We start from the raw sequence: 24,498 nt of genomic DNA on the forward strand, positions 1-24,498 counted from the left end.
TTAAGTGGCACTGAGTGGTATTTGGAGTGTATGTTGCGTTGAGCGCAGTGTAATTTTGTAGCATATAATTATGTGGCACTGAGTGGTATGAGGAGTGTATGTTGAATTCAGTAGAGTGTAATTGTGTGGCGTGTAATTATTTGGCTGTGAGTGGTATTTGTAGTGTATGTTTCATTGAGTGCAGTGTAATTATGTGGCATGTAATTATGTGGCACTGAGTGTTATTTGTAGTGTATGTTGCGTTGAGTGCAGTGTAATTTTTTAGCATATAATTATGTGGCACTGAGTGGTATTATGAGGAGTGTTTGTTGTATTCAGTAGAGTGTAATTGTGTGATGTGTAATTATGTGGCACTGAGTGGTATTTGGAGTGTATTTTGCATTGATTGCAGTGTAATTATGTGGCGTGTAATTATGTGGCACTGAGTGGTATTTGGAGTGTATGTCGCATTGAGTGCAGTGTAATTATGTGGCACTGAGTGGTATTTGGAGTGTATGTTGCGTTGAGTGCAGTGTAATTATGTTGCGTGTAATTATGTGGCACTGAGTGGTATTTGGAGTGTATGTTGCATTGAGTGCAGTGTAATTATGTGGCGTGTAATTATGTGGCACTGAGTGGTATTTGGAGTGTATGTTGCATTGAGTGCAGTGTAAATATGTAGCATATAATTATGTGGAACTGAGTGGTATTGTCTGGAGTGTATGTTGTATTCAGTAGAGTGTAATTATGTGGCGTGTAATTATGTGGCACTGATTTGTATTTGGAGTGTATGTTGCATTGAGTGCAGTGTAATTATGTGGTGTGTGACTATGTGGCACTGAGTGGTATTTGGAGTGTATGTTGCATGGAGTGCAGTGTAATTATGGGGGACTGGGTGGTATTGAGAGTGCTAAGGAAGTGCAAGACTTTCGTGCCGGTAAACTGAGGAGAGCGTGACTGGGGACTGCGCGTATATGGGGCATGAGGATGAAAGAAGGAAATCCCGTGGGTACTGTCTGTGTGCGTGGAAACGACAAGGGTCTCATACCAGGGTGGGAGAGGACACACAGTGCAAGAGACAAACATGTTTGCACACCTAGTCAGGAATAAGTGAGGGTGGGACACAGGGAATAGTCCCAGACTCGAGATAATGACAAGCGAATAATGGTCTGAAGTTCTGCCAGCTCTCCCCCTACCCTGCCCCGCTCAGCACACAGCCCCCCCCCCCCCATTTTGCATATCCTTTTTTTGCATAACATTTTGTGATCCAGCCCTTGAGGCTTTGCATTTCACGTTATGTGGGCACAGGCCCGCTGTTCTCTCACCCAGTCTCGCTCGACGCACAGGCCCTTTCAAGGAGCAGAATTTCATGTTTGGATGTCTTCTGCAATTGTTTGAGTGAACAACTAAGGTTGATTTCTGTGACTGCACCACACTATACAAGTACAGTGTTTTTACCTCTGGAAAAAAAACGCCTAAAAGACTCGATTCTACAAACTGTTAATGAATTGAAGAGTCTCACTAGGAAATCACTTCCAACGCTGCTCTTATGCTCCAGAGCCTTGAATCCTTAAGTGTACAAATCCAATCGTTTGGTATTCCATAAACAAGGAAAAATGACCAGAATGTTCCAGCTTCGAGTATAATTAACTCTGATCCTGTGCGTTGAATAAACAGTCTTGGCAATTGTGCGTGAACTTAATGTTACCTTACTCCAGATATTCTGTGCGCATATTCATTGTCTTTTGCCTCAAACGCGCTTCGTATTTCTAATAGAACTCGTTATTCAACACTTGTTTCTGCTAATATGCGCTGTTCGTACTGTAATTAAATTAAACCAGTTGCGAGTCTGCAATATTGTAGAAAGCTGTTCTCCTACCTGGAAAGAGGCTTCTGACACCCAAAATAAATGCTCCGATCTCTGACTATTATTGTGGAGCCGCCAGGGACATGGACCTCTCTCGATCGCTGCCAGGAACATGGACCACTTCCGATCGCTGCCAGGAGTAATCTGCCGTGAAAGCATGGGTGCTGTTGCTTTTATTTGCGGCCTCACATAGTATGGCAGCCACAGGTTGACAAAAAGTCAATCAAAGAGTACGATGGGCTGAAAAGAAAAATAAAGTAAAAGACAAAACAAAAAAGCGGGCGCACGCACTTCTGCGCAGGCGGAGAGTGTTCTTGGCCGCGTCTCCGGCAAGTGACGTCAGGCGGGCGCACGCACTTCTGCGCAGGCGCAGAGTGTTCTTGGCCGCGTCTCCGGCAAGTGACGTCAGGCGGGCGCACGCACTTCTGCGCAGGCGCAGAGTGTTCTTGGCCGCGTCTCCGGCTGCTAATGGCGTACAAGAGGTAATGGACGGCACTGGAGTCCCTGGCCGTTCCTTGCCGCGTCGCCCCCGCCCGCCATAGCAGCACTGGAGCCCCTGGCCGCATCGCACCCGCCTATCCACTGGGAGCCAGGCAGAAGGAGCCCGCAAGAAAAGAGCATGGTGAGGAAAGGGGGGGGGCGTGTGTTTATGCAGTGTGTGTGCGCGTGGGTGTGGGTGTGCGTGTGTGTATGCAGTGTGTGTGTGTATGTGCGCGTGGGTCTGCGTGTGTGTATGCAGTGTGTGTGTGCCTGTGTATGCCTGTGTATTATGCCTGTGTATGTGCGCATGCGTGAGTGTAGAGTGTTTGCGCAAGGGAATGTGGACAGGTGAGGGGCACGGCGCCGTGCGCGCTCACGAGGTGAAAACTGAGCTACTCTGCGCTCGTGCACCCTTTCCTGTCCACATTCCCAATAACGGGCAGCAATAGTTGTCGAAGCAGACTCTGCCATCAATGCTACGCATTGAAGCAGGTCGTGCTTCGACCTAAAAATGCCCCACACGTTGGAGTCCCGCTCGGGGGACTCACGAAATAATGGCCCCCGGAAACGAGAGTAAAGGGGGGAGCGGCCCGCTGCTTTAATAAAAGAAGTGCCCCCGACGGCGGAGCGAGCCCCCCTATCAGGCGGGGGCCGCTCGAGCAGAGTGGAGGGTCTTGGGCCTTGCGGGGTACCCAGAGTCTGGAGCCCTACTCACCGGGCTAGGGGCCTCGCCGGTCAGCTCCCTCCATCCGGGCCTCCGCTCTCCGGGATGCGTCGTAAGGAGGCGGGGTAGGCTCCAGTCCTCCTTCCTGCCTTGCTTTCAGGGGCAGCCAATGGCAGCGCAGCCCTTAGGACGAGCCTCTAGGCTCCGGGGCGCGCTGGCCAATGGCAGCGCGGTGATTCTTCTTTGGGGCCGCCAATGGCAGCGCGGCACTGAGGACGAGCCTCTAGGCTCCGGGGCGTGCTGGAAAATGGCGGCGCGACGATTCCTTGGAAAAGTACGGGGTAGGCTCCCGTTTTAACGCTGAGGTCCCTGGCGGACTAAATCGGGGTGGGCACCCGTGTAAGGTGAAACCAGGACTCCAAGACGCAGGGTGGGCACCTGCGCTCTTGGATAGAAGAATAGCGGCGATTCTGCAGGGTGGGCACCTGCTCTGGAATGGCAAAAAGGGGGGGATCCCCACGCCGGGGAATCCCTCGAGTTAGGGATCGTAACGCTGGGATGCAGATAAGAACAGCAGCACTCCTGGGCAGGGAAATCAAGCGCTGCCCAGGCGCTTTAGGGACAAAAGTTTACAAGTCAAAAAAAAGTCCAGCAAGGTCCTTAAGCAGGCAGAGGGGCAAAGGCTGGGCCCAGGGTCCAGCTCACAGGGTCCTCCAGGCAGGGAGGCAGTCTCCAGTGGCGGTCCTCCTGGTGCCCAGCAGCAGCAGGCCCCCTCCAAGATAGGATCCAGGAACAGAACATTTTGCAAGGGGTCACAGCCCCTTTTTATATACCCATTTTCTTTGTCTGTGCCTGCAGGGTGGGGGGGAAACCAGTCGCTGCTGGTTTTGGAGCACTCTCAGTGGGGAAAGCCCAGCCCTATTCAGGTCCCAGGTTCACTCCTCCCTCACATCAATCATGAAGATCTCTCCACTCACCACCGGGGCAGACCCATCCTGACCCCTGGAGCCAGGCTCACCAGCCAGCTCCAGCCAATCACAAGCCAGACAGCCAATTCACATAAATTACACAGACATGCCAACTTCTAGAAGTGGCACTTCCACACTAGACACAATAAAGCCGCACACATCATCGCGCATCATTTAATCACACGAGTCCGCATATACCAAACTCGAGTGTGCACTCCCCACACATCAGGAACTACCAGGGAAGGGGGCGTGGCCACGGCGCCGATGTAGGTGGAAGCGGGACTCCGGAGCTCCTCCGCGCCCGCCTCGCACCACAGCACATCCTGCACCCCGGCTCGAACCCCGGACCCCTGAATGCATGTAGGAGGGTCTTGGGAGCCTGACAGTCTGAAGACCCTGGCAGCTACCTATGGCGACCGTGTCTCGGGGGACGAGGTGACCTGCGAAGAGAGCGGACAAGATGGCGGCCGCTGTCTCAGCTTAATGTGCCTGGCGGCGGCGACCTAACAGCAGGAGCACACCCAGCGGGCCCCTGAAAATTCCCCCTCCTAATAACGGAGGTATCACGAGCCTGTAAGAGGTGAGAGGCATCGCCTGGCGCAGCGGAGAGAAAGAGGCCGGAGAGCGAGGGGCCGGCAGACTGCTTGACCCCAAGATGGCGCCGCGCAAGTGACAGACTCTGCTCTTGCTGCCGGCGGTGGGGACCCTGCGGCCTTGCGCTGGACTGTCTTCCCCTACCGCCTAGGAGATACCCCTGGTGCCCCTTCCGCCCTGGGAGGCGGGGCGCCTGCAGAGACGTCGTGACCAGCGGTGGGCAAGCTTCGGCGGCGTGGCAGGAGGCGGCGGAGGGGCCTGACACCCACCCCAGTGGGGCACCTGTGCTGCTGGCGAAGAAGGACTGCCTCCTGGCCGGGAGCACTCGAGCTCCAGAATTTGCGGTGGGCCTGACGCCCGGAGGAGCGTAATCAGGCTGTGATGCCCCAGGTGTGGGAGACCTAGCCAGGCGACTGCAGCGGGGACCCCGCTATCCCGCCGCCCTGGCACAGTGAGTACTGCTCCCTGGGTTGATCGACGGACTGGGGCCTCGCCTGGCAGGGGCTTGGAGGTGCAGAAGCGCCGAGCGACTGAGGCGGGACCGAAGAAGAGTGCCTTGCCTCGCTGGTGCCCGCCACAGAGTCACCTGGACTACTAGCGGTGGGGGATTGATTCCTGACCGGGAGCGCCTGCGCGCTGTACGCGGACCTGGGCCTGGCGCTTGAAGGCGCGAACCCGGCCTGAGACTCCCAGGAGGGCAGTCACCACCTATAATAAAGCGACTGGAGTTGATCGACGGACTAGAGTCCTGTCTGGCAAGGGCTTGGAGGTGCAGAGCCGAGCGACTGAGGCGAGACCGGAGGGGGTTCCGGGAGTGCCCTGATTCACTGGTGACCACCGCTAAGATACGCAGACCTTTCCGCCCGGCAGAATGGCGCGAGGAGGCAAAAAGAAGGGCTTCAAAGCACTGAAGCTGGACGACCCGGGCCACCTAGTGGAGGAAGATGCGCCGACGTCTGGAGCAAGCAGCTCGACCGGCCAGCGAGATCCATCCTTGAGTGACATAATGCAGGCGATCGTAGCGTCACGGGAAGCTCTTGAAAAGCGTATAGACACCATCGGCTCGGACCTGACCCTATTGAAGGATGACCACAGGAAGCTGAAGGAGAGGGTGGCGACCTCAGAGGTAACCCTGAAAGACCTGCCTGGGGATGTGGCTAACCTGAGAGCGTCGTTGGCGGAGGTAGCGCAGAAGGTCCGGGTGCTGGAACTCAGGGCCGAGGACAGTGAAGGGCGCTCCAGACGCAACAATCTCCGCCTCGTGGGGGTTCCAGAAAAGGTGAAAGGCCAAGATGCGGTCGCCTACCTGGAGGGCTGGCTGCGGGCCGAGGTGGCTCCGGAGGGACTCTCCCAGCTTTTCGCCCTGGAGCGAGCCCACAGGGTCCCGGTGCGCCCTCCCAAGCCAGGAGAACCGCCGCGACCAATCGTGATGCGCCTCCTGCACTTTCGAGATAGAGATCACATCCTCCGGAGGGTCAGGGACCTGCCGGACCTGAGAATTGATAATAGCAGGGTCTTGGTCTTCCCAGACTTCACCAGAGACGTACAAAGACGACGGGCCTCCTTTCTGGCGGTCAAGCGGAACCTGAGGTCGCTGCAGCTGCCCTATGCTATGTTGTTCCCGGCTCGGCTGCGGGTCATCGCTGGAGAACGTTCCCACTTTTTCCACACACCGCAGGAGGCTTGGAGCTGGTTAGATACCAGGGGGGAGCCGGACGTGGGCGCCCCTCCGGAGGCCTCACCTGGTAGGCACTCTACTGGGACGACGCCACCGCGGAGATCTGGTTCCCCGTCGGGATGGCAGCAGGAAAGAGCTAAGGCGGTGCTGGCGGTGGCAGCCATCAGCCAGGGAGGCGCCAGCCCTGCTAGCGGCACGTCGGAGCAGTCGAAGATCAGCGCTCCCAGTCCTGGCTCCAGTAGTGGACACGATCTCTCGGAGACGGACCTGCCGGTGGTGACTCCCCAAACAGCGGACGGCATCTTTGGCTGATGTGGACGGCAAGCAGTTGGACAAATTTGTAAGGTACTGGGATGTGGGTGGGAGCTGCCTTCGGACGCTACGCAGTGAGAAGCGGAGACCTCCTGAGGCTCATCACTGGGATGTGGAGGGGGTAGAGCAGGGGGGGATTCCTCCTGACTGTTCCGGGGGGGCGGGGGCGGGGGGCTTCGGACCTGTTTGGGTAGGCGTACTGGCCGCCCTAGCCCTATTCACTTGACGTACACTTTCGTTGCTTGAGTTTGGATGGGGTTTCCACGTTGGTTGTCTGTCCTGGGGTGTGGGAGTTGGGGAAGTTTATTTGCTCAGTTTGGGGGGGGAATGGGGGTGGGACCCGGACGTGCCAGGGGGGTCGCTGAGAGTGTGGATGAAGCGCAATGGGCACTCATCAAAGCGGCGGATGGCATTCGATTAATCAGAGACCAGGGTGGCACAGCACTACTGGTCCTGTTAGATTTGTCGGCCGCCTTCGACACGGTTGACCATAAGATCTTAATCAATCGTGTCGAAAAAATGGGCGTGCAAGGCCTGGCAAAAAATCTATTGGCATCGTTTCTGGCAGAAAGATCTCAGGCCGTTACACTCGGCCAGTTTAAATCTGCAGAGTTATCACTGCCATGTGGGGTACCTCAAGGTTCATCCCTTAGTCCGACACTATTTAATCTATATGTGTCGGACCTCGCAAAAACCATCAAAGCGCACGGGATGAACCTTACCTCATATGCAGATGATACACAACTGATACTGGCTGTTAGAAACGATGGGGAAACAGTGGCGGAGAATTTCAAAACAGGCATGCTGGCCATTGGACAATGGATGTCTGCAAATTGTTTGAAATTAAACTCCGAAAAAACCGAGGTGGTCACTTTTGGCCATCTCAGTCCTAGCTGGTCCTCAATTTGGTGGCCGTCTTCTTTTGGAGCCGTGCCTAAACCGGCCACGAAGGTGAGAAATCTGGGTGTCATCTTTGATGACAACCTAAACTTCATGGCACACGCCAATCAAATGGCCTCCACAGCCTTTTATAAATTACGACTGATTAGGAAGATTCTTCCTTTTCTTCCCAAACATGTTGGCAAGACACTGGTCAGTGCTCTGGTCCTATCGGCATCGGATTACTGCAACGGCTTACTCGCAAATGCTCAAGTCAGGATTATCAAGAAAATGCAGACAATCCAGAATGCAGCAGCTAGAATTCTACTCAACATCCCTAAATTCAAACCAATAACCGAGACCCTAAGAAGTCTTCATTGGCTCCCTGTCAGGAACAGAATTAAATTTAAGACACTGTGCATCGTCTACAAGTCATTACACCAGCAAACGCCTCAATTTTTGAGTGACCATCTCGCCCCATACATTCCTACTCGGACACTACGATCAGCAAGACAGAATGATTTGGTAGTGCCACGGACCAGGCTCGTCAACTGGGGAGACAGACGTTTCCTAGTTGCCGCCCCAAAACTGTGGAACACACTCCCGCAAACCATAAGATCCAGCCCAAATCTCATGTCCTTTAGGAAGAAACTGAAGACATGGCTATTTGACCTCTGAAAATTGTAAGATTACACAGATTACACAGGAGAGTAATAAAAGTACAGCGCCGAGACGCCTGCGGGCAATTGTTCGCGCTTAATAAATGTTAAAAATAAATAAATAAATTAAAAAAAAAATACAATGGGACCCGACCTAGGCTACAAATGTCTCACATGGAATGTTAGGGGGATGCATACTATGCACAGACGACACAAGATCCACTCCTATTTAGTCAGAAGGGGCATTCACTTCGCCTTCCTCCAGGAAACACATCTGCTAGCTCAAGAAGGGAAGGCACTGCAACGGAGATGGAGGGGGCAGATCTACCACACTGGCTACTCCGCATATGCTAGGGGGGTGGCCATTTGGGTACGGGCGGGTGTTCCTTTCCAGTGCACTCAACAACTAATTGACCCAGAGGGGCGGTATGTCATAGTGCGGGGCAAATTAGATGGGAGGGACCTTTCCTTGGGTTGCCTGTACGCCCCGAACATTGACCAACCTGCATTTCTATCCCTGCTGTCCAACAAGCTGGCCCCGTTTTTGGTGGAGCCTTTGCTCCTTGGCGGGGACTTTAATAGCGTGCTTGACACTACACTGGACAGATCGCACCCCCCCTTGCATAACGCACCAGCTGGCAAACTAGCACTTGCGCGCTCTGCTTGGCAGCGCCAATGGGGTCTGGTCGACTCATGGAGGGCTAACCACCCGTCGGACAGAGACTACTCGTTTTTCTCCGCTCTCCACGAGCTCCACGTTCGCATTGATGCCTTCCTGTGCTCCCAGGACGTGCATGCAGAGGTGTGCCACAGTGAATATCTCACGCGCACGATCTCCGATCATAACCCGCTACTTGTGCATCTGCGCTGGTCGCAGTGTCGCCCGCGAGTACCTGCCTGGAAGCTGCGTCCGGAGGCACTAGACGACCGGCTCTTCCGCACCACTATAGCCTTGAACATCGAGGCGTACTTCCAGGTCAATGCGGGCTCAGCCGCGATTGAATGGGACGCCTTCAAGTCAGTGGTGCGGGGGCAATGCATTGCGACCGCATCAGGAGTTAGGAGGACCTTGCTAGACGACATCACAAAGGGGGACGAGAAGCTGCGGGGGCTGGAAAGAGCAAGACCGGAGCGGCCGGACACACATGAGGCGCTGCTTGAGGCGCGGGAAGTGGTGGCGGCGACGGTAGAGCGCCTCAGGTGCTTCGACTACAAGGCCTACCTCACACGTGCACACTCGGAGCGCGATAAGTCGGGAGCTCTTTTGGCCTGGCTGGCCAATCCGGCTCGCCGGAGCTCGGTCATCCTTGAGATCAGAGACCACTCGGGAGCAGCGCGGTTTGACCAAGGGGGGATTAATGAGATATTCTATGATTACTACACGGAGCTATACCGCAGCAGGGTCCTGCCGTCGGTGGAAGACTTCCTGAGCTTCACGGAGGGGTTAGACTTGCCGGAGCTGGGGGAGGAGGACGCGAAGCGGCTCGGGAGGAAAATTGAGGAGAGGGAGGTGAGAGTCGCCATCAAGGGTATGGCAAGGAACAAGACGCCGGGCTCTGATGGGCTCCCGACGGAGTTTTACTTCACCTATATCGACCTTCTGGCACCCAGGTTGACGGGCCTTTACAATGAGGCGAAGCGACTGGGCAACCTGCCGACGACCACTAGCGAAGCGCTCATCGTCCCCCTATTGAAACCGGGCAAACAACCGTGGGACCGGACGGCGTATCGCCCCCTGACCATGCTCAACCTGGACTATAAAATTCTGAGTAAAATATTGGCGACGCGTTTGCTCCCCTATATGTCCAGGTTGATCCATGCAGACCAGTCTGGCTTCATCCCGGCCCGCAACACGGCGCTTAACGTACGGCGGCTTCTACATGTTTTGGAGGCTGACACGTATGACGGAGATGAGGCGGTGGTGTTTGCTGTAGACATGGAGAAGGCATTTGACAGCCTGGAGTGGCCCTATCTCTTCCATGTCATGCGTACACTGGGCCTGGGAGAGGGCTTCGTGGATTGGACAGAGCTGCTCTACCGGAACGCGACGGCGAGGGTCAGAACTGGGAGAGTTATCTCTGAGATGTGTGCGGTGGGCAGGGGCACTCGCCAGGGGTGTCCTCTCTCCCCCCTATTGTTCGCCATGGCCGTCGAACCCCTCGCGGCGCGAGCCCGGCTGGGTCGGGCATATTTGGGGCTGGATGTTTATGGGCAGGTGCATCACATCGCATTATTTGCAGATGACCTGCTGATGTTCCTAGCGGACTCCACTGACTCGCTGCGGGGAGCAAAAACCCTCCTCCACTCGTTGAGCAGGGTGTCAGGCCTCCGGGTAAACTGGGCGAAGTCCTACCTGTTCCCGGCCCGCCCGCGAAGAACGTGTCCACAGGCCACGGAGGGGGTGACATGGGAAGAAAGGAGCCTGCGCTACCTTGGGACCTCGATTTTCCATGATAAGACGGATATCCTTGAGGACAATATTGGATCGGCGATTAGGCACACTAAGGAGAACTTCGACTTTTGGAGCACGCTTCCACTGTCACTAATGGGGAGAGTGGCACTTCTTAAGATGGTGACCCTGCCGCGGCTGCTTTATTTCTTCAGGACCCTCCCGATTTGGATCCCGGCGAGCTACTTCCGGCGGCTGAGGTCGATGGTCATCGGCTTTCTGTGGGGGGCGGGCAGACGCAGGGTGGCACACGGTACGCTCCTCCGCCCCCGAGAGGGAGGTGGGCTTGCGGTGCCTGATTACGAACTATACTACCTTGCGGCACAGCTACAATGGTTGACGCAATGGGTCGCGAGAGCCAGAAGAGGGGAGGATGGATTGGGGGAGCCGGCAGGCCCGGTTCAAGTGCTTTCCCGGATTGTTCTGGGGCTCCCGATGGGAGATTTCCACCTCACTCAGGAATTTGCGACGGCCCGGAAATGCTGGAATAGATATCGCCGGAGGGGCCGTATTACGATCCCTTATGCCCCTGAGATCCCGCTCAGGCTGTGCGGGGCGCTACCGCATGGGAGCTCGTGGCACGGACTAGGAAGATGGGAGCTGCAAGGACTCACAACCATGGGGGACCTCTATGAGGACGGGGTACTGCTGCCTTTTGACCTTCTGAGAGACCGCTTTGAGTTGGCGGGGGGAAGACTTCCTCCTTCATGCAGCACTAACGACGGCGATCCGCAAGCACTGGAAGTCGGGCATAATGGATCCGCCACTGTCTCTGGGCTGCCAGTACGTGGTGATGATGGCGGGGACGATCAAGGCGGTCACGTGCCTATACAGACGCATGGTCTCGGAGATGGTTACCCCACTGCTGAACCTGAAGGCGAAATGGGAGGCGGACCTATCGACGGAGATCCCTGAGGAGGCGTGGAACGGCATAGTGGCACGGGTCCGCAACGGGACGCGCAACGCTAGATTTCAGCTGGTGCACCTCTATGTCCTACACAGGGCCTACCTGACCCCTGACAAACTGCATGCATATTTCCCGGCCCACCCGGCGACCTGTCCGCGATGTCCGGCGGACTTGGCTGATTTCCAGCACATGTTCTGGTCCTGCCCAGAATTGGGTTCCTTTTGGCGGGAGGTAGTGGACAACCTGAGGGAGGTTACGGAGAGAGACTTGCAATACACCATGGCACATTGCATCCTACACTGGTTCCCACACACATCGAAGAACAAGATTACTAGCAAGTTCCTAGACCTGGGTCTACTCCTAGCGAAGCGGGCCATAACATCCCAATGGAAGGCGAATAAGGGCCCTGCGGTGGAGAGGTGGAAGGCCGAGTTTCTCAAGTGGGCCCGGTGTGAGGGAGAGCTCCGTATGCAATCTGCACTCAGGGCAGACAATGACGCGGCTCTAGAGGGGGCCAGGGCGTGGGAGGGGTTGGTCTTGGACTTCACACTTTTAGACCTGGACGAGGAGGACGCCCCAGAGCATAGCCCTGCTCCAGCGGACCAACCGCCTGATGAGAGGGGGACCTAGTCCCCCTTCCTAGTTCCCCTACTTCCTAGGTGCTGACTGCAAGATGTTTGTTGATTGCTCCTGATGGTCTACCTCGGGTCTGGATTGGTCGGGCGGATGTGGATTCGCACTGGTGATACATTGCACGTCTGGGGGGTGGGGGGCGGAGTTAGGGGCAGGAGGGGTAGTTCTAGAGGGGGGGAGGGGGTTGGGTGGGGTTGAGAGAGTTGAGCGGGCGGGGGATTGTTGTTCAGCACTGAAGAAGAAGAGCTACAGATCCTGCTGGACACTGCGCATGGGGGGGAGACCGGGAGAACCGAAAAGTAGCACTGCCATTTCCCAGACACCTGGGTGCCAAGGAGTCATGCTGTATCTCCTTCCACAAGATTTAATTTACTGTTGCGCCGCTCGACCTCCGGGGTGTGAGCTAAACGGTTGTGTGGCACGTATACTGGAGATTAATAGTTATAATGGGCGACAAAGGAAATGATGCAAATGCTTTGATTGTACCACCTACTTTGCTGCAATAAAAAAAATATTTACAAAAAAAAATCAGGAACTACCAGGGACACATACATTCCCCATGCATTCCTATGGGAGGGCAGGCCAACCTCACTACACGCACGCACTTTACCCTGGGACACAGTGGTAAAGTGCGCAGAAGTCAAAAATCACTAGCACCAAGTCACATATCAAAAGCAAAAAAGTTTAGGGGTGAACCTGCCAGAAGGGCCAAGTCCAATATATGCCATTCCGCCTCTGCCGCTCATGCAGCAGGTTTTCAACAATAGGCAGGACTGAGCACAGCTGATCCTAGTGTTTAAAAAGGCTCCCACATATGTCCCCTCCTATTCTCTTCAGCATATCTCAGTGGGACTGTAATTTGTTTCTAGTATTTCTCATGTGTGCACCTTTCGAGCTTCTTCACAACTGCACTAATTACAATCACTTCTGCATGGTGTGTCAGTGAGTTACAAGCATTGGCAGCCAAGCCTGCATATGGTACCTTTTTTCTGACAAATTGGTACTTATGCAAACATGCATATTTTCTTTTGAAAATGGTATCCCCATTTCATGTTGAGCAGTCCAGCATTATTTCTTTCTCTGCCACATCCCTGTAAGTAGGAGAGGCTACACTGATTACATCCATGACAACCTTAGTGTTTAAATTAATAAGACCAAGTAGCACTGGGTGCATGATAATTTTGTATTGGAATAGTCAATACAAAGAAATAAAGGTGACTCAAAGTAGACCTTAAAATGGTGGATTGTCTGTATACCTTGGCGAAGAAGGACCTTCCCAGTGGTCTAAGGACTCATTCTACTACAGTAAAAGTGGCAACTACAGCCCTAGACGTGAGCGTACCTGCTTTGGGCATCTGCCAGACGACACATGGGCATCTATCTATAGCAGTTATTAAAATATAGATTTCCAAGTCTACAGAGGGCCTTTTTGCCCACTCAATTCTGCAGGACTTCCTTGTGTAAAGTCAATTCTTCAGATCCAACTCCTGGGTGGGGCATTGCCTATTATTAATTCAAAAAGGACTTTTACGATTAGAAGTATCCATCAGAAGAAGTTAATTACCATAGTAAGGTGTTTCCTGATCTTAACTTCAGATTGCTCACCTCCAGCTTACTTCTGTTTTGTGCAGTGGAACGTTGGGAGCTAGCAAGGATCCTAGCAAGAATTTCACACTGCGAGTTTCTTACAATCTGTCATTCATGCTCAGTGTCTTAAGGTGTGGGGAAATAGTAATTAAACTTCCATCATCCCATAGGGTGGCACCTATATGCAGCTGTATGTCGTCATGTCTGTGAGTGGGATGGAGTCTGAAAAGAGGCTGATGGTGCCACCTGCATGCGCGCAGCAGCTGTTTCAAGAGTTTCTGCGTACATTTGGGCCCCTGGAGGGATTCACAAGGTGAAGAATCACAAGTTAGATAGGACTATACAGCAGAAAGAGCATTAGCGAGAGTTAGCAACTGATTGATCCACAATTGGTGGAGACACTGGCAAAATATGCCTTCTCTCCTCAACAAATTAGAGAACCCCGGGCAATTTTCAACCAACTTATGTAACACATCTGTCTCCCCAGGGATCGCACTGCCCTATGCAAGCTTTGGAGAGCGATAATTCTGCGTGACGATGCTGCCATGAGGCTACATTCAAATCAACTGGGTGTGAAAGGTGAGATTAAAAATAGCATCAGCGCCATCCTTGTCCTCTACTGCGTCTTCTCCTTTCAATTCCTTCTTACGTCATAATGGACACCTGCTCCTATCTATCTGTTGCCCCTTTCTCAGCTGCATATTCTACAGGACATTTGGGATCCTCTCTTATGGTCACTTCTTCTGTCACGCCTTCTACACACCCAGCACCCCTTCTTGACTGTGGAGAAGCGTGGCTCAGTGGTTAGAGGCGGCAGACCCGGAAGCTGAGATCGACCGTGGACCAGGGTTCGATTCCCTGCCTCGGCGGGTCTCGGGCTCAAAATTCCACGGACTCGACAATTCTCACTCTGGTGCCTACTCAACTCACTGGGTCACACTCTGCGACTCTGGGCAATAGCTTGCTTAATCTCCACTACGGCCCCTCGCGGCGGGATGCCTGGCTTTCACCTTGTGGACACCCTGCTGGGGTTTCTCACAGGGGAATACCAGGACGGGTTCCCTAAGCAAGCGCCGGGACGCTTACGGGCAGCTGTGCGCTTTACAAGTCCAGCACATTTACATTTACATTTACATTTGACTCCCAGGACATGTGTCAGTCTCAATGTCACCCATAACTCTGTGTCCGCTTCTTCTCCCATACCTCCTCCTTCCATAAGACACAAATGTATCCGGCTTAAGGTCATTGTTGGACCTGGCCCCTTCGGCAGGGTAATCCCCCAAACCTTTTGCCTTTTCCTCCTATTTTTCTGGCCCTCTTTTTTGTTGACTTTAGGGTTCTGGGCACTTTACCACTGCTAACCAGTGCTAAAGTGTATACGCTTTCTGTCTAAATTGTATTGGTGATTGGTTATCCATGATGGGTATGTTTGATTTAATAATATGTCCCTTGTAAAGTGCACCAGTGTGCCCAGGGCCTGTAAATCAAATGCTGCTGGTGGGCCTGCAGCAATGATTGTGCCACGCACATGAGTAGCCCTGCAAACATGTCTCAGACCTGCCACTGCAGTGTTGGTGTGTGCAGTTTTAAATTGCCTTTTCGACCTGCCAAGTGCACCCACTTGCCAGGCCCAAACCTTCCCTTTATTACATGTAAAGGTAGGCCCAGGGTAGCCCCATGGGCAGGGTGCAGTGTTTAAAAGGTAGGTTGTGCTGTTGTGTTTTACATGTTCTAATTGTGAATTACTGCTAATTTCGTTCCTCACTATTGTAAGTACTCTCCCTCCCATAGGGTAACATGAGGATCGCCTTGAAATATCTTTTAAGTGTAATTTCCCATTTGCCCCTCCAATAGCTCATTGATTTTATCTTTGCCTTCGACCATATGCAGTGCTCTGCTGCTTTTCGCTCTACCGAGACCACAAACATACACTTCCCTTACCCGCCCTTCTTTTCACCATCTTCATGGCAGTGCAGGAGACCTCTCTATATGCTTGCTTTTTCCTGCTCTGTCCTTTAAATATGGACCTGTTATGCTGCCCCATGTAATACGCTCTGTATTTCTCACCACAGATTACTTTCTCTTCTGTGAAATCTTGATGCAGCGGCCCATCAGCATGAAAGACTTCACACTCTCCAATGTCCTGACACGCGAAGAGACCAAGTACATGCAGGCCATGGCTGCGGAGCACTTCGACAGGATCATGCAGGTCCTGAAGGACCTTCCAAGGCCCATGCTGCTGGTCTTCCGGAACATCAATACTGTGCGCAGCATCAACATCACGCTGGGGGCTCCTGTGGACAGATACTTCATCATGGCAAAGAGGTGAGTCTGGCTCAGATTTCACAGAAGAGGTGGAATTTTACCCTGACATTCCAATCCCGAATTAGGGTTTGAACAAAATAGTGTTCTTTCAAGAAAGGACAACTTATCAGATGTTGGATTTTGGGCTTGAAGACCAGTGAGCCACTGACCTAGGAATGATGGCTGTGTAGGAGGTGTAGTGTACTGGTGGGGTGAGCATGATGTGAACGGTAGTGTAGAATCCTTGATGCGTTGGCTGTTCTCGAACAGGTGATGTCGTATGGCTGCCTGTTCGATCTTGTAGCGAGAGAATGGGGTAGGATCCTTACTGCATTGAAAGGACGATGAGCAGATAGTGTTTAGTTACGTACTCCTAGTGATCGAGTGGGACATAGTGCTTGATGGATTGGAGTAGGGGTACGCGGTCGGACAGCAGTCAGTGGGTGGTATAGAATCCTTAATGCTTCGTCTGAGCAGTATACACATCGTGGCAGGTTCCATGATTGTTGAACTTCAGTCAGCAGGTGGTGTAAAGTCATTGATCTGTTGGGAGTACTATGATGTTTTGATCATGTGCTGTAGAGCCAGTGAATAGGAAGGAAAGAATCTTTAGTGGGCTGGAAGTGAGTTGAAGAGGTGGTGTAGAGTCTTTCATTGATTGGTTGTGCAATGAGGAGCTAGCTGTGTGGTAAATGGATGGTGTAGAATATGTGATGAGTTGAACCATCGATCAGCTGGCCGTGAAATCTTTGAGGGATCGGAATGTATTAAAAGGGGACAGTAAAGTCTGTGATGTTGTACTTCCAGTGAACGTGGGGTGTAGAGACTGACGGTCCGGACGTTCAGTCCATGCATGGTATAAAATCAGTGATCTGTTGGACAAGGAGTGATGGAATGAACCTGGGTAGAATGCTTAATAATCTAGAGGTGAGATGGAATGTGCTGCACATCTAGCGAATGGAAATGACTGAATCTTTGATGGGCTGTGACGTGTGGTGTAGATTCCTTATGGATTGGCCAAGCAACACACCGGTTTTATAGAATCCGCAAAGTGCTGTCCATCCACTGAAAGGGTGGAGCAGAATCTTTGAGGATGGAGGTTTAATGAAAGACTGGAGATGGGTCTGTAATGAATTGGAGGTGCCATGCGCAGAGCTCTGTGCAATCCAGGACTGGTCTCAAGTCTGGGGAATCGCTAACCAAAAATCCTAAACATCTCTTTACTTGTCCTTTTAGTGCTGTCAGAGGCTGGAGTAGGCTTGTCGGGGAGAAAATGCCTGGCGCCGGCATCTTCCGTTTGTTCAGGATGGTGTGGGAGAGTCTGAAGTTTGAATTCGCATTGAGGTAAGGGTCATATGTGAATCATTCTCCTTGGGACCACCTGAATCAAATGAACCTTATTCGCATGTAACCATACATCAGATAATCCTGGTGCCCTCAGCTGAAGGATCATACAGAGAGGAAGTCTCCTCTCTTAGGCCCTGAGTATTGGGGTATTTCACTTGCAGCAATAACTCCTGGAGAAGTCCTTCAATTCGCAGTTACAAGTCTGTCCGGGCCCAGGGTTTCCAGGTATGCCAATTACTGACGAGATAACCATGGTTCTAGAGATACTGGGCCTCTCTTTGATGCTGCAGGAGTATCAGGTGTGGGCATCAGTGCAGTCCAGCAACCCGGGGCAGCACACAGGGCTCCCCTTGGATAGACAGAAGCATGCCCCGCCCGCCCGCACCGCCGTTCTCCCAACCATCTGGTATAGGCCGGATATCTCCTGGTCGAAGTTGTTAGTCACCATTCCTGGGGGGCTGAGCCTAGTCTTCTCAGGCCTCAGTCTTTCAGCTATTGGCTTTTGCTGTTTAACGGAACAAGCAGTCATAGGCAGATGGAAGTTATCACATGGTTTTAGATAATAATTACTTTGAGTGGATAACTTATTATTGTACTGTCATCTTATGAACTAGATCCATGTGTTGCATGGCAACTGAAATCTTTGCTTAGGAGTTTCACAGCAGCTGCATCCTCTTTGTCGTACCATTATTTTTAATGGCAGGAGAGACACCTTTCATAAATGTGTACTTATTCCAGTTTCTGACAACTCCTGGCAGCCTAGGTACCTTTTTTAGATGCATTTTGAACTTTTTTGTTTTGTTGCCTTCAAATGATGCTAGAGCCTGATGTTGGTTTCAGACCTGCGATACCGGAGTATGTAGAGTCCAGGTTGGTAGGCGTGACATCAACAAATGCAGCTCTTAACTGTTCATGTACTCCGCTGCTATCTGGTCAAGGATTGTTAAAGTTTCCACATCCCTCTTCTGACTTAGATGAAGGGGCTGGTCTCGGCCACTACTTCAAGAATACACTAAAGTCGCGGAGGTCAAGGAAGGCTGTGTTTGCAACCACAGACTGCAGAGCAAGACAGTTCCATGCTTGACAAAATGGCACCACTGAGCCAAGAGCCAGACAAGCTGGAACAAAATTCTCCTCTCATTTCCATCCAAGGGGGCCTCAGATGTATTGGAGAAGTTAGCACTGCCCTCTTCTGCAATTGGATACATTTGAACATTAGTAAAACTTCAGTTCTCTTGACATCTGTTCTGACCAACCTTACCTTCAGTAAGGTCCCCAAATCCTCTTATTTGCAGACAAAATCCCGTCACTCTCTGTTCTGTGTAAATGTCAGCCTTGAGAAACACTGAAACACTCACACCATGATGCTTACCCCCAGCCCAGCAAGACTAGATCTTCCTTCCAGTGTCATCTGGGCTCAAAAGTACCAGCAAGAGACCATAAAATCTTCAGTACATGGCTCAACTGACTGACTCCTTGTTAGTGCCTTGGTTCCACAGTAAACACCACTAGGAGTGGGCTTTGGGCCTTCCTAGTTGGTTGACACTAGTCCGGCGCTGTAAGGCACTGATGAAGACTGTGGCTCCTGTCCTTTATACGCCAGCGGAGCTGAAACCACATGAGTTTGTGTTCCTTATGGTGTTCAGGGTGGGAGCTTCTTAGCTAAAAACTTTCTGAAAAAGTGTAGTGCTTGTCCCCTGCCAGAAATGTATATTAAAAAAAATGATTGGGGCAGATTCCATAGTTTGTTTGACACGCTAGGATGATGATGAAGAAACAAGAAAACTGCATAGACCACTTACTGCCTGTAGCATCATTTTTAGGGACTGTAATGAAGGTTTAAAATGCTGGAAATGTTGGACTGCACCATGTACTGGATTGACTTAGTCTACATTCAACTCTCTGTGCCAAGTTTGAGCCCTCTGGCAGTTGTAGCCAGGACCCCTTGCACACATTTCTGTGCCATCCATAGGACCAACCAGTGCGCAGGCTTATAGAAATACTTTAGAAGGTAATTAAAATAAGAGGGCTGAGGGTGAAAAAAGTTTGGGTGGAAAAGACATCAGTAACACCATATGCTGTTACCCTCTAGACATGGGGGCTGAGATAGTGGCAGGCATCAACTTTAAGGTGTCTTTTTAGAAATTTGAGACTGAAGGTCAACCTGACTGATGTGTAAAAGGTGGTGGTGCTCGCGCCCCATCTTCTGTTCAGTGGCCCCACATAAAGAACAATAACAAATCCATGATACACCCTCCTTCCTGAACACCAAGGAAGTATTTGTTCGAGGCATGTGGGCTGCTGAATTCATATCTTAGCATAGATCGCCGCCTAGTGTTGGGTCCGGATGTTTGCTCCTTGTTGTCTTGGAAGAGTCTTCGAAGTATCACGAGATAGGTGACTCCTCCCCTGGACTACAGTGCGCATGGGCATCTTCTCCATCTTCAGATTGTTTTTCCCCGCCATTGGGTTCGGATGCACTTCGACAATCCTCCAACTTCAGGACCGAAGTTTTCCAAATTTCTAAGGCCAAAAACTTTATACTTGCGACGGTCTTGTTTCCGCTTGGCATCCCTCGACTCGACAACCCTTTCCATCTATCTCTGGTAGTTGACGCAGGCCGTTGGGCCTTTTCGACGCCACGTGGGCCTCCTGCCGATGGAAAGGACCCCGTTTAAAAGATGCCCACAATGTCGATCCAAGTTTCCATATAGCGATAAGCATACAGTATGCAACAGGTGCCTATCGCCGGAGCACAACGAAGAAAACTGTCCAGCTTCTGCTCAGTTCCCGTCGAAGAAGACTATCCGGAACCGAAGAGCTGCTCGACAAAAGATGCTGCGACAGGCATCAGAACCGGATAACATTTTCGACGACGAACATGAACTCCCAGAGGCAGCGGACTCTGACCTAGAACTAGTCACAGTAGAAGACCAGTTGGACTCCGATGAAGAGATCCCACCGGGGCAAACCGTGAATACCAAAGCCCCTACCCTGCCTCCACCTCCAGACAAGGCTCCGGTCAAAGCATCGCCTAAAAGCCTTAGCGTCGACTGAAACACCGCTTCAGAAGCACCGCCTTCCGGCTCGGCTCCGTAGACCATACCAAAGCCTTCCGGTACCCTGGGTCCAGGCAAAACACTTCCCAAGAAGGCCGTAGACTCAAAAACGGCCGCAGAGCCGAGAACGGGTGACAACATCAAAAAAGTCGTCGATACGAAAAAGGCCGTCCAACCAAAGAAGGTCGCCGAGCCGAAAAAGACCGTCGACCCAAAGAAGTTCGTCGATCCAAAGATCACTGTCGACCCAAAGAAAGGCATCAATCCAAAGAAGACAGTCGACCCAAAATAGGTAATCGAGCCGAAAAAGGGAATCGACCCAAAGAAAGTCGTCGACCCGAAGACTGCCGCCGAGCCGAAGAAGGCCGTCAAACCGAAAAAGGCAGTGGAACCAAAAAAAGTAGTCGAGCCGAAAAAGGCGGTCGAGTCGAAAAAGACCGTCAACCCAAAGTCCGTCGAGTCAAACAAGGCCGTAGAGCCCAAAAGAGCCGTCGAGCCGACAAAGGACGTCGAGCCAAAAAAAGCTCCACAGAAAAATAAGAACAAGCAAGCAACCGATCCAAAAACATCGGCGCCAAAGCCACGGACAGTGGAAGAATAACTTTTCCATCCTGATCCAGTGAGCCCAGACCAAAATAGACTGTATATAGAACCTGATACAGGACATATATCAGTTTACAATAAGAACAAGAGAAGACTGGACACTGAAGCACCTTCTCCTGTTTCTCCTAAGAAAAAGGACTTTGGGACATCCCCTTCTAGACCTTTTACACCTCCTCCTTTTACTCCTAACATGCCTTATGTTCCATATTCTCCTATACCTCCACACTATGATGACGTAGAAGACATGGGTGAAGATCCTCAACAGGACTTTATAGACCCTGATGATCAAGGGAACCAGGATGACACATGGGACGATCAGAATGACCCTGATGACCCATATAATACACAACCCATACCCGATACCTCGCCATACCCCACAAAGCCATCTCCTACTGACGACACTGACGCTTTTAACCAGTTAGTAGACAGAGCAGCTCAGTATCATGGCGTAAACATGCACACTGACCCTATAGAGGAGATTTAACATCTTCCCAACATCAGAGAAGAGTGTACGTATACTCCCTATGCTGAAGGGAGTATTGAAGCACTCACCAGACATCTTTATAAAGATCCATCCAGGGCACGTGTCCTCAATCCAAGAATTGAAAAGAAATACAAACCAGCCCCCTCTTATATCAAGTCTCAGCTACCACTAGACTCCCTAGTTGGATCTAATGCTAGGAAAAGGGCAAATTCGCAAACAGGTGATGTCCCCCCCTCCCCCTTCCCCCCCTCCTGACAAGGAGTAAAAAAATTTAGAAGCCTCAGGGAAAAGAGTGGCCTCTCAGGCAGCAAATACCTGGAGAATTGCCAATACACAAGCTCTCCTAGCACGCTATGACAGAGCACACTATGATGAACTGGAGGGATAATTACAACACCTACCAGAACCCTATAAGGCAAAAGCAAATGACCTGATACAGGAAGGGAAATTCATCACTAACGCATCCATAAAATGCGCCCTTGATGCAGCTGATGCAGACGCTAGGTCTGTGAACACTAGTGTGTTGCTACGCCGGCATGCCTGGCTCCGTCTCTCGGGTTTTAAAAATGAAGTCCAATCTACAATACTCAATCAACCCATTAACCAAGATTTCCTGTTTGGCCCTGCAGTTGATACCATCTTAGAAAAGATGAAAAAAGATACGGACACCGCTAAGTCCATGGGTGCACTTCAATATCAACAATCTAGGAGCTCCTTTCGTCGCTCCTCTTTTCGAGGCTCAGGCAAAGGCAACACATCCCAAACCTCTTCATCCTTTAAAAGTAGTGCACAAGGCACATTTAATAAAGGCTCCAATAGAGGAGGATATAGAGGGGACAGTAACCAGGGCAGAAGACGTGGTGGTAATAACACCAGAGCCTCCACCGCCACCAAACAGTGACTCGTTCACACTCCCTCCAGACCACTTAACATCAGTCGGAGGCAGAATAACACAATTCATACCAGTCTGGAACGCCATTACGACAGACAGGTGGGTGAGACAAATTATCCAGTATGGTTACCGGCTGGAACTCACTTCTACTCCACCCAACATACCGCCCAAACACCGTCCAATGTCCAAAGAACACATCACGCTGTTACAACAAGAGGTACTATCCATGCTGGAAAAGGGTGCCATAGAGCCAGTCCCTTTTCAACATCAAGGGACAGGAGTATACTCTCTATACTTCCTCATTCCCAAAAAAGATGGGTCCCTCAGACCAATATTAGACCTCAGAACCAATACATACTCTCAGAACATTTCCATATGATCACTCTACAACAAGTACAAGTGTTCCCCTACCTCGACGATTGGCTCCTAAAAGCCAACTCTTACGCACAGTGTGCCAGCCATACCTCACAGACAATCCAGCTACTCCACGAGTTAGGATTTTCCATAAATTACCCAAAATCACATTTGCAACTCTCCCACATACAACAATATCTGAGAGCAACAATAAATACGAAGGCGAAGGCATATCCAAATCCAGTCAGGATAGCCAACATACAGTCTCTCACTTTCTGCCACAACACTCCCTGCCAGCCCGAGTGTTTATGCAGCTCATAGGCATGATGGCCTCCTGCATATTCATCGTCCCTCATGCTCGGCTTCAAATGCGTCCCTTACAGGAATGCCTAGCAAGGCAGTGGAACCAGGCTCAAGGACAACTAAAAGAACTCGTGTTGGTAGACAGTCGCACTTACAGCTCTCTGCAGTGGTGGAACCCACAAAACCTTTCCAAGGGGCGACTGTTCCAAGAGCCAGTTTCACAGGTAGTATTAACAGCGGACGCATCACTGACAGGTTGGGGAGCCCATCTCCTTCAATACATAGGCCAAGGTCTCTGGACAGCCAAGCAAAAGACACTACATATAAACCACTTAGAGTTACTAGCAGTGTTTCTAGCAATGAAAGCCTTTCAGAAATACTTATGCAACAAGGCTGTGTTAATCCGGACGGACAACATGACAGCCATGTACAACATCCAAAAACAAGGAGGGACACACTCTCTGCAGCTATCTCACCTAGCACAGACCATATGGAAGTGGGCCATTCCACAAAACATTTACCTCCTGGCAGAACACCTCCCAGGAATAGACAATCAGATAGCAGATCTACTAAGCCGACACAGTCAACAAATACACGAATGGGAGATTCATCCTCAAGTTCTCCAACCGTTCTTTCAAAAGTGGGGACATCCAGACATAGATCTGTTTGCCACAAACGAAAACTCAAAATGCCCGTCCTTTGCCGCCAGGTTCCCACACCCGTTGTCACAAGGCAATGCGATATGGATGAACTGGTCAGGCAGATTTGCGTACGCTTTTCCACCAACCCCACTGATTCCATTAGTGGCATGCAAACTACGGCAACAGTCACTCACAATGATCCTGGTTGCTCCCACATGGGCAAGGCAGCCATGGTACAAGACGCTCCTAGAACTCTCAGTAGTTCCTCATCAAAGACTGCAGCTTTCGTCACAATTGCTAACACAGAACCATGGAGAAATCAGGCACCCAGATCCCAATCAGATGAACCTAGCGATCTGGCTCCTGAGGTCTTAGAGTTCGGATATCTTAACTTGCCTCCAGACTGCATGAACATTATCAAGGAAGCAAGGCGTCCCACTACCAGAGCATGCTACGCAGCTAAATGGAAAAGATTTGTAATTTATTATAATAATAACCAAATCAATCTATTAGATGCCTCCCTCCAAAACCTAATCTGTTAACTGCTACATCTTCAAAGATGTGACCTAGCATACTCATCCATAAGGCTGCACCTTGCTGCTATAGCAGCATATCTTCAAAACAGACAACATGTGTACCTATTCAGAATACCACCTATCAAAGCTTTTATGGAAGGACTTAAAAAATGTATCCCTCCAAAGCATCCACTTTCTCCAGTCTGGAACTTAAACGTAGTGCTTACCAGACCCATGGGACCCCCCTTCGAACCACTTCATTCATGTGAACTACAGTTATTAACATGGAAGGTGGCATTTTTAATTGCCATTACCTCCCTCAGGTGAGTGAGTGAGCTAC

At 51.3% G+C, this 24,498-nt stretch overlaps 1 protein-coding gene across 2 annotated transcripts in view; it reads left to right on the top strand.

Annotated features, from left to right (window-relative positions):
- ADCK5 (aarF domain containing kinase 5) overlaps positions 1 to 24,498 on the top strand; it is a 276,003-nt gene that overhangs the window by 245,820 nt on the left and 5,685 nt on the right. For both annotated transcript variants that reach the window (XM_078686440.1, XM_078686441.1), the window contains 3 exons: positions 14,144 to 14,235; positions 15,729 to 15,981; positions 17,197 to 17,304. In XM_078686440.1, the coding sequence (XP_078542566.1) occupies positions 14,144 to 14,235; positions 15,729 to 15,981; positions 17,197 to 17,304 (453 nt within the window). The remainder of the gene's footprint in view (positions 1 to 14,143; positions 14,236 to 15,728; positions 15,982 to 17,196; positions 17,305 to 24,498) is intronic.

This window comes from Lissotriton helveticus, chromosome 4_1 (genome assembly GCF_964261635.1).
Source record: "Lissotriton helveticus chromosome 4_1, aLisHel1.1, whole genome shotgun sequence".
NCBI classification, from domain to species: Eukaryota; Metazoa; Chordata; class Amphibia; order Caudata; family Salamandridae; genus Lissotriton; species Lissotriton helveticus.